Genomic DNA, 20,988 nt, shown 5'->3' on the forward strand with positions numbered 1-20,988 from the left:
TATACTCAAAATATTTATTTCTTATCTGTTCTTTTAATCTTTTATCTTTTTTTTTTTTATCTTTTTATCTTTTAATCACATTGCGAGTGTTCCGATTCCATTTTCAATTTAATGTGTGAAGGATAAAATATACAATTTTCTTGCTCAGCACAAAACAAATGCGATTGTATGACTATCTGTTTTACACGAACGAATATAAACGATAATATCAGACTAACAAAAATCAACTTTCACCGTGAATCGCCAAAATAAATTGCACGGTTTCAACAGCCTCAACCAACAGGATTTGAGACGTATGTTCCGTAATAATTTAAAAACAAAAAAATTGAGAACGAAATATTAAAAATTTTCCACTTTCAGTGAACTAAATAATTTTTATGTATGTAAGCTGCATACTAAGCTTAAGTGTTGTTGCTTTCCAGTGCTTAGAAAGTAACAAAGATGATTTTAATTTCATTTTATATCTGCTAAAATAAAAATAGTTTAATATTATATATCTCCAATTAAAAAGTAAGAACTTAAACAAATTATTAGAACGATACATTTACTCAGTGATATTCTATTTATTGTAGATTTGTCTAGTTAGTTAGAGTCAGAATGAATGGAGTGTTTATATCTCATAAGAACTTCAGTTTGTTTTGGATTTGCGAACTGTGCTGCACAGTCGGTTTGCTCTGTACTGTGCAGCAGGACTATTGCACGGAGCTTTCAAAGAAGTCGTTGAGCATGATTCTGGGTCAAGCTTTTAATCCTCGATATATGAGTATTGATCCACCAAAAAGTGGAAGCAACGAGAATACTCAAAATTTGGGATCGAAGCGATCTGTTTTGGATGTACCTTTCTATGCCGATAATAATGTTGTTTCATTGGGAAGTTTTCCCGCATGGGAGACAAATCACTTCTCTTACTTTGCCAAAAAGGAAGAGGACTCGTTGAAAAGAAAAACAATAAATACAAGAAATGTCTTTATGGAACAAAGCGGACATGGAAAACCTGAAGTATTCAAAACCCGACCCTGGGAATGCTCTTCAATAATAAACTGGATCGATCTGGGCTTAAATTACTTTCCACGTTACATTCGTTCCATTGAATGCATAGCAAAAAAATGCTGGTACGGACACTTTAAATGCAAGCCCAAATCATTCACCATCAAAGTGCTGCGTCGTAAGCCGGGTTCATGCATTCATATAAGCGAAAAATTAATTCTCATAACTACGGATGAATACATTAACGATTACACTCAACTCTGGATTTGGGAAGAAATCGCCGTTAATTTTTGCTGTGAATGCGTGATGTTATACTAAGATAAATTAAAATAATATTTATGGTCATTAAAATAAACACGGTTGAATTTAGTTTAACAGAAAACTTTAATAGCATTAGGAACAATTGATACTTGAATGGGTCGCGGTTCGTATTCCTCTCCATCTATAGAATAGAAAATTGGTTCTGTACCCACTGACGGATAGAGTTTGATAGTTCTACTCTTAAGTATCAAATTAGGCTCTAAAGTTTTATTTGTAATTTTGGGTATATTCTTTATAAAATTCCATCCGGGCTGCAAGGAGTCAATAAATTTACTTTCCAGTTCCGAAAAATTCTCATCATTCTGACTAAGATTAATGTTAACTTGATTGGATTTAATGCAACCATGAAGTTTCGTAGCGCAACTATCGTTCTTAATTAGTTTTTGCGCTGCGGTTCGGCTTACATTTTGTTGTTTTACGAGTTTGCTCAAAAAAAAGCCCTTTGCCTGCTGATCTTCAACTTCGGCACAGCAATTACTGCAGCCACGGCACGGGGGAGTGTAAACATAATTGGTTTCTGCATCCCAATTAGATTTGCCAGAAAATGATCGAAAAAATGCAGCAAAGTGATGTCTTAGCGGACCCACATACCAATATTTATCCTTCATATTGTCTATATCTTTCAAGAGACCCCACGAGAAACCATTTATCCCAAAAATTGGCTTTAAATTGTTACTGTTGCTGTTGCCGTCGTTATCAGTGTTATCTTCATCGAGAACATCATACTGAATGACATCGGCATATCTATATTGGTTTTTCAGCAAAGGCAACAGTGCCTTACACAATGCCTTCACAAAATCCAATTCACGATTGCTCCCAATGTCAAAGAAATTAAAGCTAGATTGTTTTTCGCGTCCTAGTGGAAGGAGCGAAACGGGGCAAATTTCGCCGTGACGACGCAAGAGGCCGGTAACTACCTCAGACTTTGTACCATCTCCGCCGGCTACAACTATAACGTCTGGTAAAGTATTCATTTCCTCCACATATGTTTTGGCGTGTCCTATGTGATTCGTACGTAGTATTTCAACAGAAAAGCCAGCTAAATGCAAAAGAGGTTCACAGTATTTTTTGAACTGAAAGCAAATGGATATTATCAAAGAATGTCACATTTTCATGTATTAAGCTATACCAAATTTTCGGCCTTTTTCTTTTTGGCAATCGGGTTCATAATCACAAGTACATTTTTTGGAAGTACACTTGTATTTTGGTGACTATGCAAAACTTCACTTGACAATTGGCTCATATAAAGCTTGATGCTGAAACGACATATAATTTATATAAACTTCAGATACTTAATTATTCACTTACTCTATGTTTGTTTTTACAGTGGATATTCCATATCCAGCTACACATGATAAGAGGAGGCTCTTCTTCCAATTATTTCTAATTAACTTTAACGTGTTCATCCTCGAAGTATTCTTATGTAAACCAGAGTTCCATATAAACTATAAACAAACTCATATAAATTTACTGTTCTATGTAGTTATGTTGTTGAATACCACATGATTGTTCACAATGTAGCATCGAACCTAAAATAAGTGGAATGAAACGTGGGGACGGCTCTCCAAATAACGATAACGATGTATCGTAAATATTTAAATTGTTTGTATCTGTTTTTATATCGAACTCGTAAAACAGCGCAATCAAAAATACTTTCAAAGTCTATATCCTAAAATATAACTATTATCCAAAAAAATGCCTAAATACATTTTTGACATGGCTTTCCTTTTAGTGCTAAGCTTTTTTTAATCGTAACAAGTTAGCATTCGGTTGATATTGAAAAATACTTCAAAGTACTTTTTACAATTAACGAGATGGGTGAATATAGCACATCTCTATAGGCTAACTTATTTAGGATAGTAATTCAGAAGCTGGGAAAATGGAAGCGGTACTATAAATATTAAATTAATATATATATTAAATATAATTATAATTTAAGACTTATCTATAAATATATAATTATAAGATATAAATAAGTAGTTATATTATTTTCAAATAATTCATTAATGTTTTCCTTTGTTTACATTTCAGCTTAAAAATTCTCCAACTATGAAGGTGATTGCGGACCTTGATGTTAAGACGACAGAACGCTTTGTGTCCTTTTTGCTACAATTTGCATCTTTTAAGTCTCTTAAGATTCACTGCAAATTTCTCGAAATATCCTGTGATGGAATAGCGTGGCTTTGTTCATGGGTTGCCTTCATCTGGCTAATAAATTCCAAGAACCTATACCAAATGCAAGTTAACATGCTACTTGGATTACTATTAGATATTGTTGTTGTGGCTGTGTTAAAAGCACTCGTACGTAGACGACGACCAGCAGCTGTGAAGGATGCACTTGTTATTGGCCCGGACAAGTTTAGCTTTCCATCGGGACACGCATCTAGAGCTTTCTATGTTCTAATATTCTTTACCAAATTGCATACGTTGCCAATCATATTTTGGATGCCAATGACTGCGTGGGCTGTTAGCGTTGTGATCTCTAGGCTAATATTAAAAAGACACTTTATTTTGGACGTAAGTGCTGGTGCACTGATTGGCATTTGTGAAGCATTGTTTATTGGATTAATTTGGATTAGTGAGGAAACAGCCACTTCTCTGCTTGGGCTCATAACTGAAGATGAATCTGTTTAGCAAGTATTTAAAAAAAATAATGTAAAATTTTTAAAAATACTTTCGTAAATAATTGATAATAATATTACTAACATATGCCAAAGATGATTTGTTTATTCACTTTTTAAGTGATTCATCATTTTTTGTTATCGAGCTTTTTGACGACCTATTTGCTCTTATCCGAAAGTCATATTGCACAAAGCACAGGGAAGTTTAATTTAAGAGAGCATTTTGGATACCTTAAGTAGAGTAAAGGTCAATTGAGACGGTGTTATTTGTAGAATATGAACTGAGCCTTAGCAATCGTTTGCATAATTTAAAATATTAAGAATTTTGCAATAAAAAGACAAGTGTATTGCACATTAAACAGTATGATTTTTATTTGTTGTTGTTGTGATTATTATAAATATTAATAAAGTGTTTGTATTGTTGATAGGCATAAAGCTAAATAACTGTCTTATTAACAAATTATTTATGCTCTATCGGTTAATATTACTCGTATTGTGCGCCTCATAATCCATGACTTCTTCATAGATAAGCTCCTTCCACTGCTCAACAGTATGCTCTCTCTCATCGACGCTATGATCATATGGCTCTGGAGCAGGCTATATAAAAAGAAACAAATATACAATAATATATGTATAAATGTGTTAAGTATATGCATTTAGTATATTATTATAATGACTGAACTACGACTACTGAAACCGGTTTCCAAAGAAACCGCGAAACCGGATAAAACTGTTATTTTTAGAGCTCCAATGTATAAATACTGTATATGTGTTTATATACTGTTAATGACGGTTAAAAATAAATACTTATATAACAAGTGGTTCAAGAATGGCATCCTAAAAGACTAGTATTTCTAACTTTATATGGCTGTACTTATAATATAATTGATTTTAGATTCGGTTTAGACCCCAATAGAGAATGCGTATTTCTATTTTACGAAATTAACTATTATTGCATCTTTATCGTTTTCTTAATAAAAAACAGAACACCAGAACACTAAAAAGGCAACAGTGTGGTGTACTGAATTCTATATACTATATAAAGTTTATATTCTGTGGTATAGATTTAAATATAAAATTTATATTAAAGTTATTTTTTCTTTTTAGAAGAAATCAAATACTTACAGCATCAACCTCTTCGGCGTCATACCATACATTAATGTATTCATGCTGTAAAGCTCTATCCACTGATATCCTCTGTTCAGGGTCGATTACTAGCATCTTGCTAAGTAGATCCCTCGCCTCAGAAGCCTTTCTTCGGCTATTTTGACTATTATCATTAGGAAACAGACCATCAGGAAAAAGCCTATCAAATGAATATCCAGTATATCTTGGACGATTCTCAACGTAATTGCGAACAGTTGGCTGCAGACGCTGCATAAATGATGGGGACGGTGTGCCCAATTGCTCTATAATTCAAAATTCAAAAGTTATATTCAAAATGTTCGCTCATTTGTATTTCTTCTTCTTGTTTACCAATTATTTTATTCCACTGATCAATGTGATCAGTTCCAGGAAAAAGTACTCCACCTCTAATCATCTCACCCATAATGCATCCCACTGACCAAATATCTACGTTTTCGGTATATCCCATACCCAAAATGACTTCCGGAGCTCTATAATATCTAGTTACGACATATGGAGTCATCATAAATGTGGTACCAGCTGTGCGTGCAAGTCCAAAATCCAATATCTTTAGAGTACAGTCGGCCTTAACAACTATATTGGAAGGTTTTAAATCCTGTGAAAAACATAATGAGTTCAGTTTGAGAATTATGGAAATAAGCACATAAAACCATATCCGAGCAAATGTTCTTCAACTGCCCGATGTTATTTAACTTCCACCTTATATCAAGGATTTGCATGATCTACTATAAGAGCGCCTACACGGAACAGGAAAACAGAGAATACAATAAACAATACTTAACTCTATGTATAATTCCAGCGGAATGCAAATGCTTTATGCCACAGAGCATTTGGTAAAGCAAATAGGACATTCTGTCATGGTCTAAATCCATTTGAATAACCTGACATAAATTAGCATCCATTAGTTCCATCACAAGATAAACATCCTGAAACTCCTCCAAATTGCGTTGAGGTGTGAACGCATTTAGCAAACCAATGATCTAAACAAAAGCATAAATATGTTTTAACATTTCATTCGAAATAATAAAATACCACTTACATTTTTATGGTTCACTAATTTCATTAGCTTAAATTCTCTGTAAGCTCGTTTAGCGTGCGTCACATTTTGGAATGGGCGAGACAGTTTCTTTATAGCGACATTTTGATCGGTAATCGTGTCATAGGCAGCACTGTAAAAATCATAGCATTTCTTTGTTGTGTACTCATGTAGGGGTTCAAAATACAAATAAATATCATATCCACTTCCATTTCAAATTTAATTCATTTTATTAAAGCAACCAAAATTTGTTTCAGATTCCATAGTTTTATTGTACTATTGTAAAATAGGTAAAAATTGATCTAGTTTACCTTATTTTTTAAATGAACATTTTATAGTTTGAAAAATTCTCATTTACCATATTTCACTTACCATACAATGCCTTGGGCACCAGATCCAATAGGCCTTAATTTAATATACCGACTAAGAATTGTAAAATTGGTATCGCCCACTTCAACGGTATAATGATGAGCGGCCATAGTCAACACGTTATATTAATATTGGTGTTAAATACAGCTACTGACCATTTCGACCTGAAATATATATGATAAACATGTAGTTTAATAATATAAAATACTAATGAAATGAAAATTACAAATATATTGAAATTAATATGTCGTTTAGTATATTAATATAAGGGATTTTTGTAAACAATTTTTAGCTTTTCTGGGAAATTTACGTTTGGATAGGTAAATGTTTTAAGAATTGGATCATAGCTGTCAAATCCAGGAATTAATTTTTTATAAATTTCCAATCAGGCATTTTAATAATCTATTTTTGTTTAATAAAAACCAAAATGCTATCTCCATATAACAAATCAAATCAATTATAGTTGAAACCAGAATCCAATTGATTAATAGTTGTTTTAGGCTTATATATTGTAATCTCTATCTCTATTTACAAGCTTCTTTCAGCATTTTATGTTCGTAATTTGATTGAATTAGAAAATAATTATTGTCGGAATATTGCAGCTGCTTACGTTTTGATAGGTTCGCAATTTATATACACACATATATTGGCGAACTGCATAACACTCTGAACCGCTTGTTCGCAGTAGCTCAACAGCAGTCTAATACCCTTATATAAATCGTTAATTACCTATCTACACCTAGCTATAACTATTAATGCTATACACATTCAAATTCACCTTTATAACGGCACTTTCATTTCTTAATTCACGTATTTCAATAATAGCTTGATAAATATAAGAACAACTTTCTTATTTACCAAGATATTTAATGTTTGAACTTTCTCAGTGTAATGTAGAGAAGTAAATCCGCTAAGTTTCATAGAAAGTTTGGTTATTTAAATCTCTAACTTTGTATTACATATTTTGTATGCTCGTACACAAAGGAAGCAGAGTATACTAGTCGTTGACAATTCTCAGATAAAGACTTGATGAAGCCAATATGTAAATATTTTTACTGGGACCGCAGCAAATTGAGATATATTCTATACGTTTACGCTGTTTTAGTGTAGAGTATAGTAGAGTACATTCATTCTTGTATTTACCCCAATAAATGAAAATAAAGAAATGCTAAAATCGGAAGAACTATAATATATGGATATTCCATACTTCAAAAGCTAAGATTCTGGAAAATGACCGGTTTCTCAAATGGATTTATTTGAATTTCTAACGTTATTATTACGACCATATTACAACTAAAATAACCCTGAATATATATATCAAGTTTCCTATTGATTTTAAATAAATTCAGCATATGATAAGAGTATTACTAAGTCGACTGGCATCATATTGCAACATTTTTATTTGTTTACAAATCGATCATTTCTACGAATCCATTTTATCTTACTCTTTCTCACTGATAATATAATCAATAAAAGACATATACAAATGCAAAATAAAACCAATAGTCAATATAACAAAAGATGTTTTGAATGTTCCGGTAATTGAAAACAGCTTTTCCTTTTCATTTACATTTTATTTATCAACAAAGAAAGGGCAAATCCTGTTTAGTTGTATATTTTACAATTATGTATAAAGCTTATGCATTTTTCACTGAGAACGAAGCACAAATTTTACAGCCAGGCCTAGTCGGCGCTTCTGCAAAAATCCATATTTCTTAGTCATAGATATTGTTTTTTTTTCTTTCGGCAAGTCTTAGAATCTTATCTAAGAAGAATTTGGATTGCTTTTATTATAATTACACTGTGCAATGAGTTCTCACATTTTTTAGGCATTGTTTTTAACGTTTTATTTAACTTACTTTTAGTAGAATCGTAAGAATATACACTTTTATTTATGTTCACAATGGTAAAATCGATATTTATATACATACGTAGGTATTTATGTTCACAATGGTAAAATCGATATTTATGTACATATGTACATACACAAAATCAAACTACACGCAAAAAATATTTACATGCAGACTTAAATGAATAATAAGCGTTGTTTTTCTGTGCGGCTGCACGTTTTTTTTATCATATGTACATATGTAAACAATTTAATAGCAAGCTTTTCACTTTTACCCAGTTTTATAACAGTGAAAAAATATATAAATGTAACCACTATAAAAATCTGTTTTATACACGACAATTTGATGTACACACACAAATGTAATTATGTGACCAATTCGTTTGTGAATTGGATGTAAATCAATATTATCAATCAGAAAAACATTTGTAATTTATACAAATGATCAATATTGTGTATGGCATTACACATGCATAATTATATTTACCTTAAATATATATGGCAATTAATTTATATATAGCAAATTCGTTATCACTAAATTGACAAGTCGCGCGCTTAAGTTAACTTGTTAATTTATTTATTATTGTATTTTATAAAATCGCAGATAGACAATATGTATATCATGAAAAATGATTTTAATTTGTTTCATACTATACTGAAGTAAGACCCTATTGCACTATCTCAAAAAATACTTTATTTAATTTAAATACTGTAAGAGTTAAATACTGTAGGAGCGTAGTATTTTTTATATATTACAGGTTGTAATTGATGTGCAAAATGAACCCTTAAGGGTGTTATACTTATAAACTTGACGATTAACAATTATATATTTAATATAATAAAATAATCAATATCTGTTTGGTATTTTAAATAATATAGTAATATCGATAGTTCGATAGCTTTGGTTTAGTATTTAGTAAATTATTTACACTGGCGCCAAAAGTTAAGCTCTAAATAATTATAATTTTATTTTTTTAAAGGTTTTTATGAAATTAGAATTAACTTCATTGTAAGCTAATTTACGAATCACTTGCACACAATTAAACAGTGAATATCGTAGATTTCATCATTAAAATACTTAGTACATAGGTATATCCGATTAGATGTAAACATAGAACTAAAGGTTTCTAATATGGATAGCCAGTTCTTTGAAATGCATACATTGAAGGATATATTCTACATCAGGACCATAAGCTGATCTAATCTAATGGTGCTCTGTTTTTTCATAAAACGAAAACAGCAGACATATAAAAAAGTAGTATTGTACGTAAGTGCAGCAGTATTATTATATTTAAAAAAAAAGTAAGCAGGATTCTTATAACAGTCGAAATTAGTATTTTAAAGCATACTCATCAAATGATGTTCATATAATCCCGAAAAAGGTAATTTTATAATCATGTACGCACATTTATGCAACTGTTCGAATTTTAAATGCCGAATATTCAAAAGCTTTGATCTTCCTAGTGCAAACAAATTGTTAGATATTTGCGTCTATTTAGCGCGACTGGATTTAATATAGATGAATATCTTAAAATGTATACTTTTAAATACTGTTACCTCGACTATAATATAGATATTAGTCAAGTAAATTAATAAACCTATTTAAATTTTAATTTTTAATTTATTATTTAATATTTTTGATAAGTTCTCTGAATACATATATATATTTACAAATATCAATTTTTTTAATTACGTCCCTAAATATGTGCAATTATCATTAACAATATCAATGCGTTAAAACTTAAGCCTACAAACATGTTTCCTCGTTGGACTGCCGCTGGATGATCCCCTATATAAAAGAGTATTAAGTTTTAATTCGAAAAGTATTATATTCACAGAATAATTTTACCATTTAAGATGTGAACGTAAACGGATTTAGAGTTGGCATTAGATGGCAGACACGAATACTTTCCGGAGTCCGAAATTTGAGCTCGCTGTATTAGCAAATAGGATGTGGTTATGTCACCTTTTTCGGTTATTACAGATACTCCTCCTCTTGGCGAATCATAGTTAATTTCCTAAAAAAAGGAGATATATTAAATCAAAAATATTTAACACCTGAATGAGCATAAGGCGAACTGTTTCTTATCTATATATACCACATTACCAAACTAACAGGGAACCAAACATAGAACTCGTGTAGAATTGCTATTTCTAGCTTACAACTAAACGTAAATATATATGCTATAAGCATTATTATCACGCGCTTACGCTTCTTTAACTATACTTTTTAATTTACACTAGATTTAACTATATTTATGGGTACTCAGCAATTTGATTGGAGTCCCAAAATTAGTAAGCTTTTTAGAATATGGGTTTTTTAGAATATGTTATTAGCAGAAGAAAAATTTTCTTTAAACTTACTTGATTATTGTGAGTCCAGTGCACCATTAGAGGTGGATCAGGAAGATGTTTGACAATACATGTTAAATTAACAGTTGATCCCAAATCTATGTATAACTCTGGTCCGCCTGGTATAGTTGTTATTGGTTCTGTAATTAAATATGGTAATGAATATATAATAGGCATAATAATCAGTGCACTCAAACAAATAATACCATCATACAAAGGGCGCGCAATTTACTTTGGAGTTCTCAAATGACTAAATGCAGAAAGACTCGGAGGGCAAATAGCTTAGATACAAATACACATATTTTAACATCAAAAATTTTTAGTCGTTTAAATGTTAAATTATGTAACGCTTTGGCAATTATAATCGCGCATTGTTCATGCTGTTTCCTCATTTATCAAGCAATTATAATAAATCTAGAAGCAATAGCAAAGAACTAGAAAGCTGTTTAAACAGTTATATAAGTTTTGTGCAGCTCTCTGTACTTCTTAAGGAAATCAACAGCGTGCGATGCGTGAGATTTAGCAGTGCAAGATCAGGTATTCACGCAACGTTACTCAGCAGCTCTCTGGTTACGATGTCCATGCCCGTCAAAGCTAGAAACCGCTAAAAAAGTGATCACATTCCAATATTTGCAGAAATTTCTACAGAATAAATTTATGTCGTTGAAAAAGGCAATTTAAAGATGTTCAAGGCGTGTGTTTCTAACTATATTCTAGTTGACCGTTTCCGCTTATAATGTTAATATGCCAATTATAAATATAGATCCTTGTATCGTAGAACGTACCCACAACAGAGAAAATCATTGTATATCCCACTGGAGGTGTTGTTGATATTTGACACTCGTAAACTCCGGAATCTCTTATTTGTGGATATTTGATCTAAAAAGTAAAATTGAGATTTTAATTAGTCAAATTTTGTTTTACAATGTTTTATTTATGTATATAATATTATTATATATTATGTTTATTATTTAATGTCATGGAGTTTTGAAGACTTGTATATTTGGCATTTAAAAAGGGAATACTGAGAGGTATCAAGATATTGTAAAATATTTTTGAGCTGTGCAGGAACTAAATTTGGTATCGCAAACTATTATAGTCTGCGAATCACGTAGACATTCTCTTACTATATAATTATTATCTATGTTAAGGAAATGGTTGAGCTATATAAATGTATTGGAACAAACGTTTCGAATTCGAGAATATATTTTTCAAATTATAATTCATTGCCGATTGCGAGATCTATGTAGCGGATAGACAGACGAACAACTGGACATGGGTAACTCGAATCCGCTTACTGTCCAGATTAAGAATATATATTACACGATTCACTTTATAACCCTTGACTAGAGTTAAAAAAACTCTTTTTTTTACAAAAAAAATAAATTTTAATTTATGTTTGGTACCTGTAATGACCAGTCGCCAGTTTGCTTATTGTATATTGCCGTAAATCTTTGGTCCGATGTATATGTACTTTCAGATACTGTTAGTAGGTGCAGATCTCTATGTCTTATCCAAGATACCTGAGATCAAAGAACTTTGGTAAAATCATTTCAAATTTATTATATTTTTATTTTTTACTAACCGTTTTATTTCCCAAATTCTTAATTCGACAGTTTAGATGTCCGGTTTTGCCAACGAGAGATGTTACGTTTTTCGTGGCTGTCGTATCGAAATAGGGCCCTCTATCAATATATTTAACTAATTGTTCCTCATTGAAATTGAAACCATGCACATCATCGCCTAGCATCAGCATTTCCGTCACATTCATTTTTGGAACAAAATGTTTGCTTTGGCATGATGTTAATCTAGAAAATACTATTAGGGATACATATTATATTAGTATTATTATGGACAGCATTATTATAGTCGTTTGTTTTATTATCTAATCTGCATAGAAAGTATGTAATATGATTAACAAACTTTTCATTCAGTATAACATATTTCCACAATTTGTACATTAATCCACTTACATATATATGCAATATATAAAATGATTCGAAGACTTCGCAGCTTAATCATTTTATGATTTATTCTAAATATATTTATTTTAGCATTTGATTTTTTAATTTTGACACTCAGGATTAAATGTATGTAGGTCCTGAAGCCCGTTTACATTCTTTTTCGACTTTAGACATGCGCATTAGCGAATAATCGCAAAAGAATGTTTACATACAACGTTTTGAGTAAATATTTTAAAATCCCAAATATTATCAAATCATAAAAACGACTCCAATTATGCCTAACTTATAAGCGAACTATTATTGAAAGCTTATTAACATTTAAATAATTATTTGATAGTCAAATTCAGTTATTAATTTGAGCTTTACCTTACATTCAGTAAATAATTAATTTTAAAATTTATTATAAATTCCATCTATCGTATTATCTAAATAGTTATCGTATCTATATATTATCTTTAAATAGAAAAAAAGTCATCAAAATTTATTATTTAGCGATATCTACGCATGAGACTTCACGATACTCAAAAGCTCACCGTACTACCTTGAAATATTTAAAGATAAGACATTTGTAGTAGATAAATAAATGCGTAGAAATATTATTTTAGCTATTGTTAAATTATGATATTGAATCATTTGTTCGTATAAAAATAGAAATCAAGAGTTTTTCATGGAGTTGATTGCAATCAAAACCCTGGAGGAATATTTTCGATCGTTCCCGATGTGAAAATAATATATAGGTTTCATGCAATACATATTGTGCTGCCCGTCCGCCTGAATGATTAATCAGAAAGCCTTGATACAATTCGTTTATAGTACGTTATTTTTAAATACTAATATACACGTGGAAAATAGGGAAATATTATAACACAAACTCACCGCACTTTTGAAGCTAGGGACTTGGAATTTAGTATACATACACATGTTGACAACTTGCGTCTAAAAATATATATGTAGCGTCCATGTCGTTTATATAGTCTTGATATTTGCCCCCATCGCTTTCACTATTCCCTTGTAATTTCCTCAGAGGGTTCTGATATGCTGTCACCCAACACATTTGGCGTTAAATACTTTAAACATTTTGTTGATTTTGTTTTGTATACCTTGAACCCATTAAAAAAGTGAACTCAAGGTATACTGGTTTTGTTAAAATGTATTTAACGGTCTGAAAGAGGTCTGACAGTCCAGGTGTCGATTTAGCTTTGTCCGTCTGTGTGTACGACCTTCCGTCTATCCGTATATATAATGGACACTTCAATCACAGAACCTATCAGAGCTACAGACTGTAATTTTTATGTAGATCTCTATATATCGATTAGAACCATTATCGAAATCGAGCAGACCCTATAAACTATATATATTTTTGATCAGGACGACAAGCCGAGTCGATTGAGCCCTGACCGTCTGTCTGTCCGTATGTGTCAACGCGTGGATCTCAGCATCTATAAGAGCTAGAGAAATTTGGTTTTGTAGGTCCGTGTATAGCACGCGCAGGTCAAGTTTGTTTCAAATATTCGATAACTATTCGCATTTAATTGTTATTGAATAAAAACATGATTGAAATGCAGTTAATAAATTATATCTCGGACGTCTTAAGAGCTAGAGTCTCCAAATTTTGTATTTAGTTTTATGTATATTCTATGCAATTTTTATTTTTATTAGATTTTGGATACCAACTCCAAATTTCCCCAAATTCTTCAAATTGAAGTTCAGTTGGAACTAGGGCCATTATGTGAAAGCGATTGCATCTCAACCAAGCCAATAGGATATGTAGATCATATGCAGAAAATTTCATAAAATCCATTAAGTAAAACAGAAGTTATTAAACAAAACGTTTGGCCAATTTGCAAAAGCACATGTCAACAGCGCCAAGCATTTTTCCTATACGTGTGCACACATACATTCAAATGCGTGTATTCTTTTCTATTCGATGAATCGAAATTGCGATTGAATTGTGCTGAATTATTAGCTGCTACTTGACTTCAAATTTGCAACTGCTCGAGTAGGCAGTGCAGTGGCTGCGTTGGTAGAGGCGGCGCTCGTTAACGTTTAGTCTTGGTTTTAATCGTCGTGGCGATGGCACATTTTTTATTGTTTTATTTTTTTTTTTAATTATGAAGGGGCGGTGTTGGTAGAATTGGTGCACGTTCCGCAAACAATCCGGGTTCGAATCCAGGTCTCGTAATGTCGTTTTTTATTCGATACAAACTACGGAAAATATTAAAAAACTCAAAGAGGACTGAGGGTATCTCCTAGTCGGGCACCCCGACTAAAGCTTCTTACTTGTTTTTAGATTGGTGTGGGTTCCTCCTGTAGTTGAACACCATCTAATGACGTCTTCCCCTACGACAGTCAAGCTTTATGGATTCGTAGAGCGATGAAGTCATTTATGTTATCGTCCACGGTCAGATATATCTCCAATGACAATTTGACACCCATTGTGTCCTATGGTTCAAAATTTTACAGTAAAGTTACTATAGTTAAAATTTGATCATTTACTGTGGTGGGTGAATCATATATACTACATATTCCATAGTTTTTGAGAAATACTCGCTATTTCAGACGGATCATCTTCTTCACAGATCAATTATGTTGTTCGCTTATCGGAACGCGGCAAATTCGATAAGTTTTTAATAAATCGATCATGAACAGGTACTATGGAGTCAGTAGCGGCAGACTTCAAGTTGTAATCAGTTTTTATTTTTCAGCGAACTGTATATTGTAATTGTAAGCTGAGCCCTATGAACCTACATATGAGCGATTCGCTAATAATGTACTTTACTATTTTGGTAAACATAATCCTCTTGGACCCAGAGGTGAATACAATATTCGCACGTGTGTAGGTTCAAACAAATATTTATACTACCTTTATCTTTGGTGTTAGCCTTTTTTTCTCAGTATCAATGGGTTAAAAGTATTTAACTATGACAATCTATATTTGTCGGCAAATCTCAGTTCGATGTGTCCATGTATATGATAGCAAGTTGTATTGTTATCGTTGCTTTACCACTAACTATTCAGTGCGTGAACAGGTTCGAATGGAAATTAATATTCAACAAAACAAATGACAATATATATAGTTAATGATATTTCATTTGTTGCAATTATCATACAAATATATACCACTATGCGAAGTCTTAGAGTCAATCGAATTGTATGGCCAATTTTGTTCCATTTCCATCGTTTCAATTGTTACGCCCCTCTCTGTTCTAGCGTACATACACAAAGTGAAAAGTAACTTCTATTGATGGTGTGTAAATTGTAATTTCTTTGTGAGTCCTCAAATGTAAACCGTAACCATAGTCGATTGTATTTATAATTCGCAGCTACGATACTTTTTTATATTTAATTAACTTTTCCATTTGACGCTTGGTTTGTAACAATAAACTAAATGTTAAGCAACACGCATATCTATTAAAATTTGTTAATACAATAATTACAAAAACGCCAATAAAAATCGAACATGTAAATATAAATCATGTGTAGTAATTTCGTATTTTTCAAGAATTACAACAAAATATTGTATAGTGTAAATTACTTTTGTGCAAATATTATATGATTCACGTATATACGGAACGTGTGTACATGTGGCTCAAGTGTTTCTTATATATATTGTTCATGTCTTCTTTCAATGTATTGTGCGCGCATAAGCTTTTCGCTCCGCCGTTTGCTATCATGAAAATTTGTCAGCAAATGGCGAAAAGTCATGAATGACAATTTAGTGATGCAGTGTTAAAACATTCAGCTCAAAAGGAAATGGGCATTGAAGTGATGTTTCAATCATCTTCCTTTTATTTTACATATTTTACCTTGCTCTTACAACTTTGCACTTGCGCCATGCGCCATCTGCCGTTTTGACTTTTTTGCGCTCTTGTGAAAGGCGATCCGCAAGAGATTTGTACCACATATACGAGCTATACGTTACAGAACCTCTGAATGGATACACGCTGTATCCATACAAGATTACTGATTTTCTGAAAACTAATACTTGGTTGAAGGTTTCAATCATTAAATTTAGTGCGTTTGAAGCGGGTTAAACCATTCAGTCCTCAATGAAGACAATATCGATATTTGACATTTGCGGATGGGAATTTGGCTTGGCTTTCATATTTTGAACACGATGTTTTTATTCGAGGGTAGTTTCCTTTCACAATTTATCTCTAGTGTAATGTCGTCATTGAGTCAACCGTTTATCGTTTGAGTCTATCGACATGTAACTTTGGATAGGTCTGTTGCTTTGTTTGTCGTTGAGGCACATATGGGAAAATTGGTCAAAACAAGTGCCTCAATTGATCAAAAATCTGTAGAAACTAAATTTTTTTAAATATTTTTAGAAATTCAATATTTTTGTAAATATCTTGAAGTATTAAATATATGTATCTGCAACAAAATCGAGGTACCTAACGTGCTGTAAAACCGCTCACAAGAATTTCTCTATTCGATTACGGAAAACTGCGAAAAAACAGCGTTACAAATGTCTAACGTATCAACCGAAAAAACTATTATTAATTGATTTGTCCTTTTTGAGATACCATTCAATCATTATCCCATTGACATAACTTGGTCTAAAGATCCTTTGGAGGCTGACCCATCTTTAAAAAAAGGTGGGATCCGTCGATGTTTTCTTTCCTTCTTGTCTCTCTCAATATCGACCGCTTGACCAGAGTCGAAAGAAAACTGTATAAAACCGCAATATCATGCTTATATGTAAGGTTTGTAATATGGTCAGGCATTACCATACATAATCTGCTGACTTTATATATTATATGTGATCTGTTCCCAGTTTTGCTTCAATAATGTCGTCATAGGTAAATGGGCGGTTTGTCATATTATTAAATCACCAGCTGTGTCAAAAAGTGCTGTATTCTTTTTTAAATCGATTAATCTGCTTTGTGGACATATATTTGATCTGTCAAAGGCAGTCTAGTTCTGTATCCTATTACTTTTTTTTACTCTGCTTAATACTAAACATCTCCCTTTACCTCTCTTGAGTTCCCTGCCCAAATGCTGAATTTCACATTCATGTAGTTTTATCCCGCTTAGCCGTCGTATATGCCCGCATTGGCTTCGTATATACCGATGTTCATTTGTAGTGAATTTTTCTAATCCTCTTCCTCCCCCTTCGGTTATCGTCCCTTAAGAAATTTTCGTAGCTAGGTTCCATATTCTAATGCCTGATTCGTTGTGAAGATATGTCATCATCCCGCGGCTGTGTTAACCTAACATATAAAGGGAAAGGGATCTTACTTTAAATGGAAAAGGCTACCAATTAATATTTTTAATAAATTTGGTCTCGTTAACACGGAACTTTAAATTCATAAATTCTAACTGTAGGAAAGTAAAAAAACGCTAATGGTATTTAAGTAGCGCCATAAGCGAACCTAAGAGTTCATTATAGAATTAAAGTTGAAAATATATGGACGCACCAGGGCTGCTGAAATATTTAGGCTCTACCATGCGTTCTGCTAAAAATTATACAAACATAACTGGGCTATCAATAATAAATATAACATTAAGCATTTCTGCCTAAAACACTTTTTACAATAAACTTATAATAATTAAAACTTATTTCAATTCCATTTTAGTCACAATGGATGAATCCGATAAAACGCAGCAAAACATGATATCGAATCTTCCGCTACTGTTCGCAAATGGATATCCAACTTCGTTAGATAAAATAACTGAATCTCAGCTAGAAAATTTTATACCTTTCATGGTGCAATGCTCTTTGGGACATATAAACCTACCAAAAAGAATAGACTGCAGCGAACCCGAGTGGTGGCCGGAAAACGCATCCTTTGGCATTCCGTTAAAGAAGCCGAAACACTTTGTTGGAGTAAGTGACACATTATTGCACGTTTGTAATTTATTTTCTAAATTTTACTTTTCGTTTCAGAGCTGGATAAAAAAAATGAAAGAGATTGTAGTTATATGTTACAAATTTCACAAAAGTCTGTTTCTATTACGGTTTTGTAATGACTTAGCTGCTTATGAGCATGCAAGCTTGAGATTTATCAACAACTATAATTCCACTACGTCGCTATACGACAGACGAAATAATAAATTACTGGTTACATTTCGTAATGAGAATATGGTAAGCAGAACTAAAATAAAAGTGATATTTTGACGAGGCAATAAGTATTAAACTTGACGAAGAGTGCTCTGATTATGAGATGCCATTAATCTCACATCCCGCTTCTAAATTATTCCCTAATGAAGATCTATTGCTTGAATTTATATACCAATTTATTATTACAATTACAGTCTTATGATCGACTGCAAAAAAATAGGAAATGTTTGTTATTACACACAAACAAGACCGACCTGCAAGGAGATGACTATATGATGGTCGAGCCGCCACCGTTCGACATTTATCTGTGTGATAACTGTGATGCTGAATTATATTCCAAGGAAGCTATCTTGGTAAGTGAAGGCTATATTCGTCTTGCTCAATATTGCTCTAGCTTCAATGTTTTTTTATTTGCGCAGGAACATGAAAAAATGTGTATTATGGAGGATGATGTGATTTTATGCGATTCTCCGGAACCGGAAAACAAAATTGAAATTAAAAGTGAAAACACAGAGTTAAGAAACGCTTTCCTTCTCAACTTTTGTCTTCAGTCAAAAGCAACAAATTGCAATTATTCTAAGAAAATACAAGGAACTAACACAAATAATGAAGAATTGGTCACGATGACTTCAAACAGAAAAAGACGCATATCATCGCGAAGGAATCGAGCTGTTCCTTCGCTTAACAGATGTTCGTTTATCCCAATATCATCTCCCGCTGGACAGAAACTGTTGTCTTCAATAAAGCAGACAATATCAATGGAATATGTTTTTGAAAGACAGGAACGCCTAGATCGCTTTTGTTATACGCCCTTAATTAAACCAAATTGCAATCATAAAATTTTTGAAAAGAAAAATTGTACAAATAACATACATATAACTTTCAAAAAATTGCAATATTTTAGTTCACATATCTATACTTTTCCGCGCCGACAGTTTTTGCAACGTAGATACATTACTCAGAACTTTTTGTTTCTTAATTCTCCATTGATAAAAAAATGCCGTCCAATTTCGGTCAGATTAAAAAAAATGACTGACAATAGCGGAGAGCAATTTCCTATAAATAATACTAAGCTAAATATTAGATTAACACGCGATACTTCACTTAATTCCCAATGGAGAATTTCACCATCCAGCGAGGTAATCGTCGACACAATTGATTTGTGTTCGTCAGATGATGATGATCAGTCAATTTCCTCGACAAAAATACCAAAAGCAGATAAGTTTGCGGTAATGTCCTTAGCGCATAACAATGAAATCGCTGTCATCCAAAAGAATCATTCAAGTGAAAGTGAACGCAATTCTCTACCTGAATATTTACAAACAACAGATGACAACTCTCTAAAACCCCTTAAGCAATCTGTTTATATTTATTCCAATTACAAGACTAACTCGGAGCTTAACACATTCAGTCTTGAGCCAAAAGCCAATAGTTCAGCAAAACCGTTAGTTCCATCAAACACATTATCACATTCACATAATCAAGAAAATTGTAATTTATCAAAGAGGTTAGTGACTGCTGCTTCAGAGTGGCGTACCAGTTCAGAAAAGGGGGAAATTAATCAATCAGAGACCATTGCTTTTGAAAATATTGCAGGCTTGAACACCTTTACCACGTCTGCTAGAATTGTTTCCATTGATTTAACAACGTAAAATTTACCGCTAAGTTAATATAAGTAAAATACTATTGTTATTTCGTACAATAAAGTTTGTAAATATCTAAGATTTTCCAACTTACAATGGTTTTTTACTTCGTTTGCATTAGTTAGTGTAAGGTAAACTTTCAGCATTCATATAGTGTAATTGTCGGATCAAGAAGAAATAACTTACCTGAATATGTGTTTGGTTTTCCGGATAACAATGAATGAATAGTTAAGGCTTTGATTGCATGGGCCAAACTTGTCACCTTAAACGAAAACAGTCTCCTTTAGGACTATCTATGCTACTGTTATTTCCTTCCACGACAGACCAACGTAAACCGAGCAAGGAAAACCCAAAAAAATTCCAAAAATTTGTGAGAGGAGTCGAACTGCGTGACTGTTACTGGATATATGTCTGCATTAGACAAAGGATCCTTCAGGATTCCTCTCTACATTGTCCATGAAAAAAGTACTATCTACAAGGAATGAATGACCACAACCCATAACCCTCGAAAGGCTGATTACAATATGCGTCTTATTGAACGGAAGAAAGAAAACAATTAATATGATCGAATATGAAGTCATCACTTTTAGAAGTTCAGTTGATTATTGCCTTCGGAAGACTCAGCTTGAAATA

At 32.4% G+C, this 20,988-nt stretch overlaps 6 protein-coding genes across 15 annotated transcripts; 3 read left to right on the plus strand and 3 right to left on the minus strand.

Moving 5' to 3' along the window:
• The first annotated feature begins 432 nt into the window (after nucleotides 1–432).
• On the plus strand, nucleotides 433–1,305 carry LOC111604001 (protein trunk). Of its 2 annotated transcripts, none has more exons than XM_023321855.1 (2): nucleotides 433–510; nucleotides 573–1,305. In XM_023321855.1, exon 2 carries the CDS (start codon nucleotides 598–600, stop codon nucleotides 1,303–1,305), a length of 708 nt encoding a protein of 235 aa, XP_023177623.1. In that variant the 5' UTR covers nucleotides 433–510; nucleotides 573–597. The 2 variants fall into 2 exon arrangements, with proteins under 2 accessions (XP_023177623.1, XP_023177624.1); XM_023321856.1 differs by having other exon boundaries at nucleotides 498–510; nucleotides 583–1,305.
• A 38-nt stretch (nucleotides 1,306–1,343) lies between these two features.
• Nucleotides 1,344–2,808, minus strand: LOC111603997 (acylglycerol kinase, mitochondrial). The gene is made up of 3 exons (XM_023321846.2): nucleotides 2,617–2,808; nucleotides 2,438–2,564; nucleotides 1,344–2,381 (listed from the first exon to the last, which is right to left on the minus strand). Exons 1-3 carry the CDS (start codon nucleotides 2,712–2,714, stop codon nucleotides 1,359–1,361), a joined length of 1,248 nt encoding a protein of 415 aa, XP_023177614.2. The 5' UTR covers nucleotides 2,715–2,808; the 3' UTR covers nucleotides 1,344–1,358.
• Nucleotides 2,809–3,031: 223 nt separating this feature from the next.
• Nucleotides 3,032–3,959, plus strand: LOC111604002 (phospholipid phosphatase 6). The gene is made up of 2 exons (XM_023321858.2): nucleotides 3,032–3,196; nucleotides 3,340–3,959. Exons 1-2 carry the CDS (start codon nucleotides 3,188–3,190, stop codon nucleotides 3,940–3,942), a joined length of 612 nt encoding a protein of 203 aa, XP_023177626.1. The 5' UTR covers nucleotides 3,032–3,187; the 3' UTR covers nucleotides 3,943–3,959.
• Nucleotides 3,960–4,282: 323 nt separating this feature from the next.
• Nucleotides 4,283–8,945, minus strand: LOC111603998 (stress-activated protein kinase JNK). Of its 2 annotated transcripts, none has more exons than XM_023321847.2 (7): nucleotides 8,817–8,945; nucleotides 6,484–6,644; nucleotides 6,115–6,244; nucleotides 5,858–6,055; nucleotides 5,406–5,670; nucleotides 5,055–5,338; nucleotides 4,283–4,526 (listed from the first exon to the last, which is right to left on the minus strand). In XM_023321847.2, exons 2-7 carry the CDS (start codon nucleotides 6,588–6,590, stop codon nucleotides 4,401–4,403), a joined length of 1,110 nt encoding a protein of 369 aa, XP_023177615.1. In that variant the 5' UTR covers nucleotides 6,591–6,644; nucleotides 8,817–8,945; the 3' UTR covers nucleotides 4,283–4,400. The 2 variants fall into 2 exon arrangements, with proteins under 2 accessions (XP_023177615.1, XP_023177616.1); XM_023321848.2 differs by lacking the exon at nucleotides 8,817–8,945 and adding an exon at nucleotides 8,340–8,358.
• A 1,039-nt stretch (nucleotides 8,946–9,984) lies between these two features.
• On the minus strand, nucleotides 9,985–16,938 carry LOC111604000 (protein CEPU-1). 4 transcript variants are annotated; one of them, XM_023321850.2, is made up of 7 exons: nucleotides 13,563–13,581; nucleotides 12,267–12,499; nucleotides 12,088–12,204; nucleotides 11,467–11,560; nucleotides 10,694–10,821; nucleotides 10,179–10,347; nucleotides 9,985–10,118 (listed from the first exon to the last, which is right to left on the minus strand). In XM_023321850.2, the coding sequence occupies exons 1-7, from the start codon at nucleotides 13,564–13,566 to the stop codon at nucleotides 10,027–10,029; spliced, it is 837 nt and encodes a 278-aa protein (XP_023177618.1). In that variant the 5' UTR covers nucleotides 13,567–13,581; the 3' UTR covers nucleotides 9,985–10,026. The 4 variants fall into 4 exon arrangements, with proteins under 4 accessions (XP_023177618.1, XP_023177621.1, XP_023177617.1 ...); XM_023321853.2 differs by lacking the exon at nucleotides 13,563–13,581 and adding an exon at nucleotides 13,522–13,541 and having other exon boundaries at nucleotides 9,986–10,118; XM_023321849.2 differs by lacking the exon at nucleotides 13,563–13,581 and adding an exon at nucleotides 12,655–12,729 and having other exon boundaries at nucleotides 9,986–10,118.
• On the plus strand, nucleotides 15,864–20,423 carry LOC111603996. 5 transcript variants are annotated; one of them, XM_023321843.2, is made up of 5 exons: nucleotides 15,864–15,892; nucleotides 18,228–18,478; nucleotides 18,539–18,736; nucleotides 18,907–19,065; nucleotides 19,132–20,423. In XM_023321843.2, the coding sequence occupies exons 2-5, from the start codon at nucleotides 18,233–18,235 to the stop codon at nucleotides 20,362–20,364; spliced, it is 1,836 nt and encodes a 611-aa protein (XP_023177611.2). In that variant the 5' UTR covers nucleotides 15,864–15,892; nucleotides 18,228–18,232; the 3' UTR covers nucleotides 20,365–20,423. The 5 variants fall into 5 exon arrangements, with proteins under 5 accessions (XP_023177611.2, XP_023177610.2, XP_023177613.2 ...); XM_023321842.2 differs by having other exon boundaries at nucleotides 15,886–15,914; XM_023321845.2 differs by lacking the exon at nucleotides 15,864–15,892 and adding an exon at nucleotides 15,924–15,951.
• The last annotated feature ends 565 nt before the right edge of the window (nucleotides 20,424–20,988 follow it).

Source organism: Drosophila hydei, unplaced genomic scaffold (assembly GCF_003285905.1).
Source record: "Drosophila hydei strain 15085-1641.00,03,60 unplaced genomic scaffold, DhydRS2 tig00000149-arrow-pilon, whole genome shotgun sequence".
NCBI classification, from domain to species: domain Eukaryota; kingdom Metazoa; phylum Arthropoda; class Insecta; order Diptera; family Drosophilidae; genus Drosophila; species Drosophila hydei.

Excerpts from the sequence above, each read along its gene's own strand:
- LOC111604001 (XM_023321855.1), top strand. The coding sequence starts at position 598 with ATGAATGGAGTGTTTATATCTCATAAGAACTTCAGTTTGTTTTGGATT.
- LOC111603997 (XM_023321846.2), bottom strand. The coding sequence starts at position 2,714 with ATGAACACGTTAAAGTTAATTAGAAATAATTGGAAGAAGAGCCTCCTC. Across the intron at positions 2,565-2,616 it reads ACTGTAAAAACAAACATAGA|CATCAAGCTTTATATGAGCC; the intron begins GTAAGTGAATAA and ends ATGTCGTTTCAG. Across the intron at positions 2,382-2,437 it reads AGAAAAAGGCCGAAAATTTG|TTCAAAAAATACTGTGAACC; the intron begins GTATAGCTTAAT and ends ATTTGCTTTCAG.
- LOC111603998 (XM_023321847.2), bottom strand. The coding sequence starts at position 6,590 with ATGGCCGCTCATCATTATACCGTTGAAGTGGGCGATACCAATTTTACA. Across the intron at positions 6,056-6,114 it reads AATTAGTGAACCATAAAAAT|ATCATTGGTTTGCTAAATGC; the intron begins GTAAGTGGTATT and ends GCTTTTGTTTAG. Across the intron at positions 4,527-5,054 it reads ACGCCGAAGAGGTTGATGCT|CCTGCTCCAGAGCCATATGA; the intron begins GTAAGTATTTGA and ends CTTTTTATATAG.
- LOC111604000 (XM_023321849.2), bottom strand. The coding sequence starts at position 12,703 with ATGATTAAGCTGCGAAGTCTTCGAATCATTTTATATATTGCATATATA. Across the intron at positions 12,500-12,654 it reads TTTATATATTGCATATATAT|TATTTTCTAGATTAACATCA; the intron begins GTAAGTGGATTA and ends TATCCCTAATAG. Across the intron at positions 10,348-10,693 it reads ACTGGACTCACAATAATCAA|GAAATTAACTATGATTCGCC; the intron begins GTAAGTTTAAAG and ends TCCTTTTTTTAG.
- LOC111603996 (XM_023321843.2), top strand. The coding sequence starts at position 18,233 with ATGGATGAATCCGATAAAACGCAGCAAAACATGATATCGAATCTTCCG. Across the intron at positions 18,737-18,906 it reads CATTTCGTAATGAGAATATG|TCTTATGATCGACTGCAAAA; the intron begins GTAAGCAGAACT and ends TTACAATTACAG. Across the intron at positions 19,066-19,131 it reads ATTCCAAGGAAGCTATCTTG|GAACATGAAAAAATGTGTAT; the intron begins GTAAGTGAAGGC and ends TTATTTGCGCAG.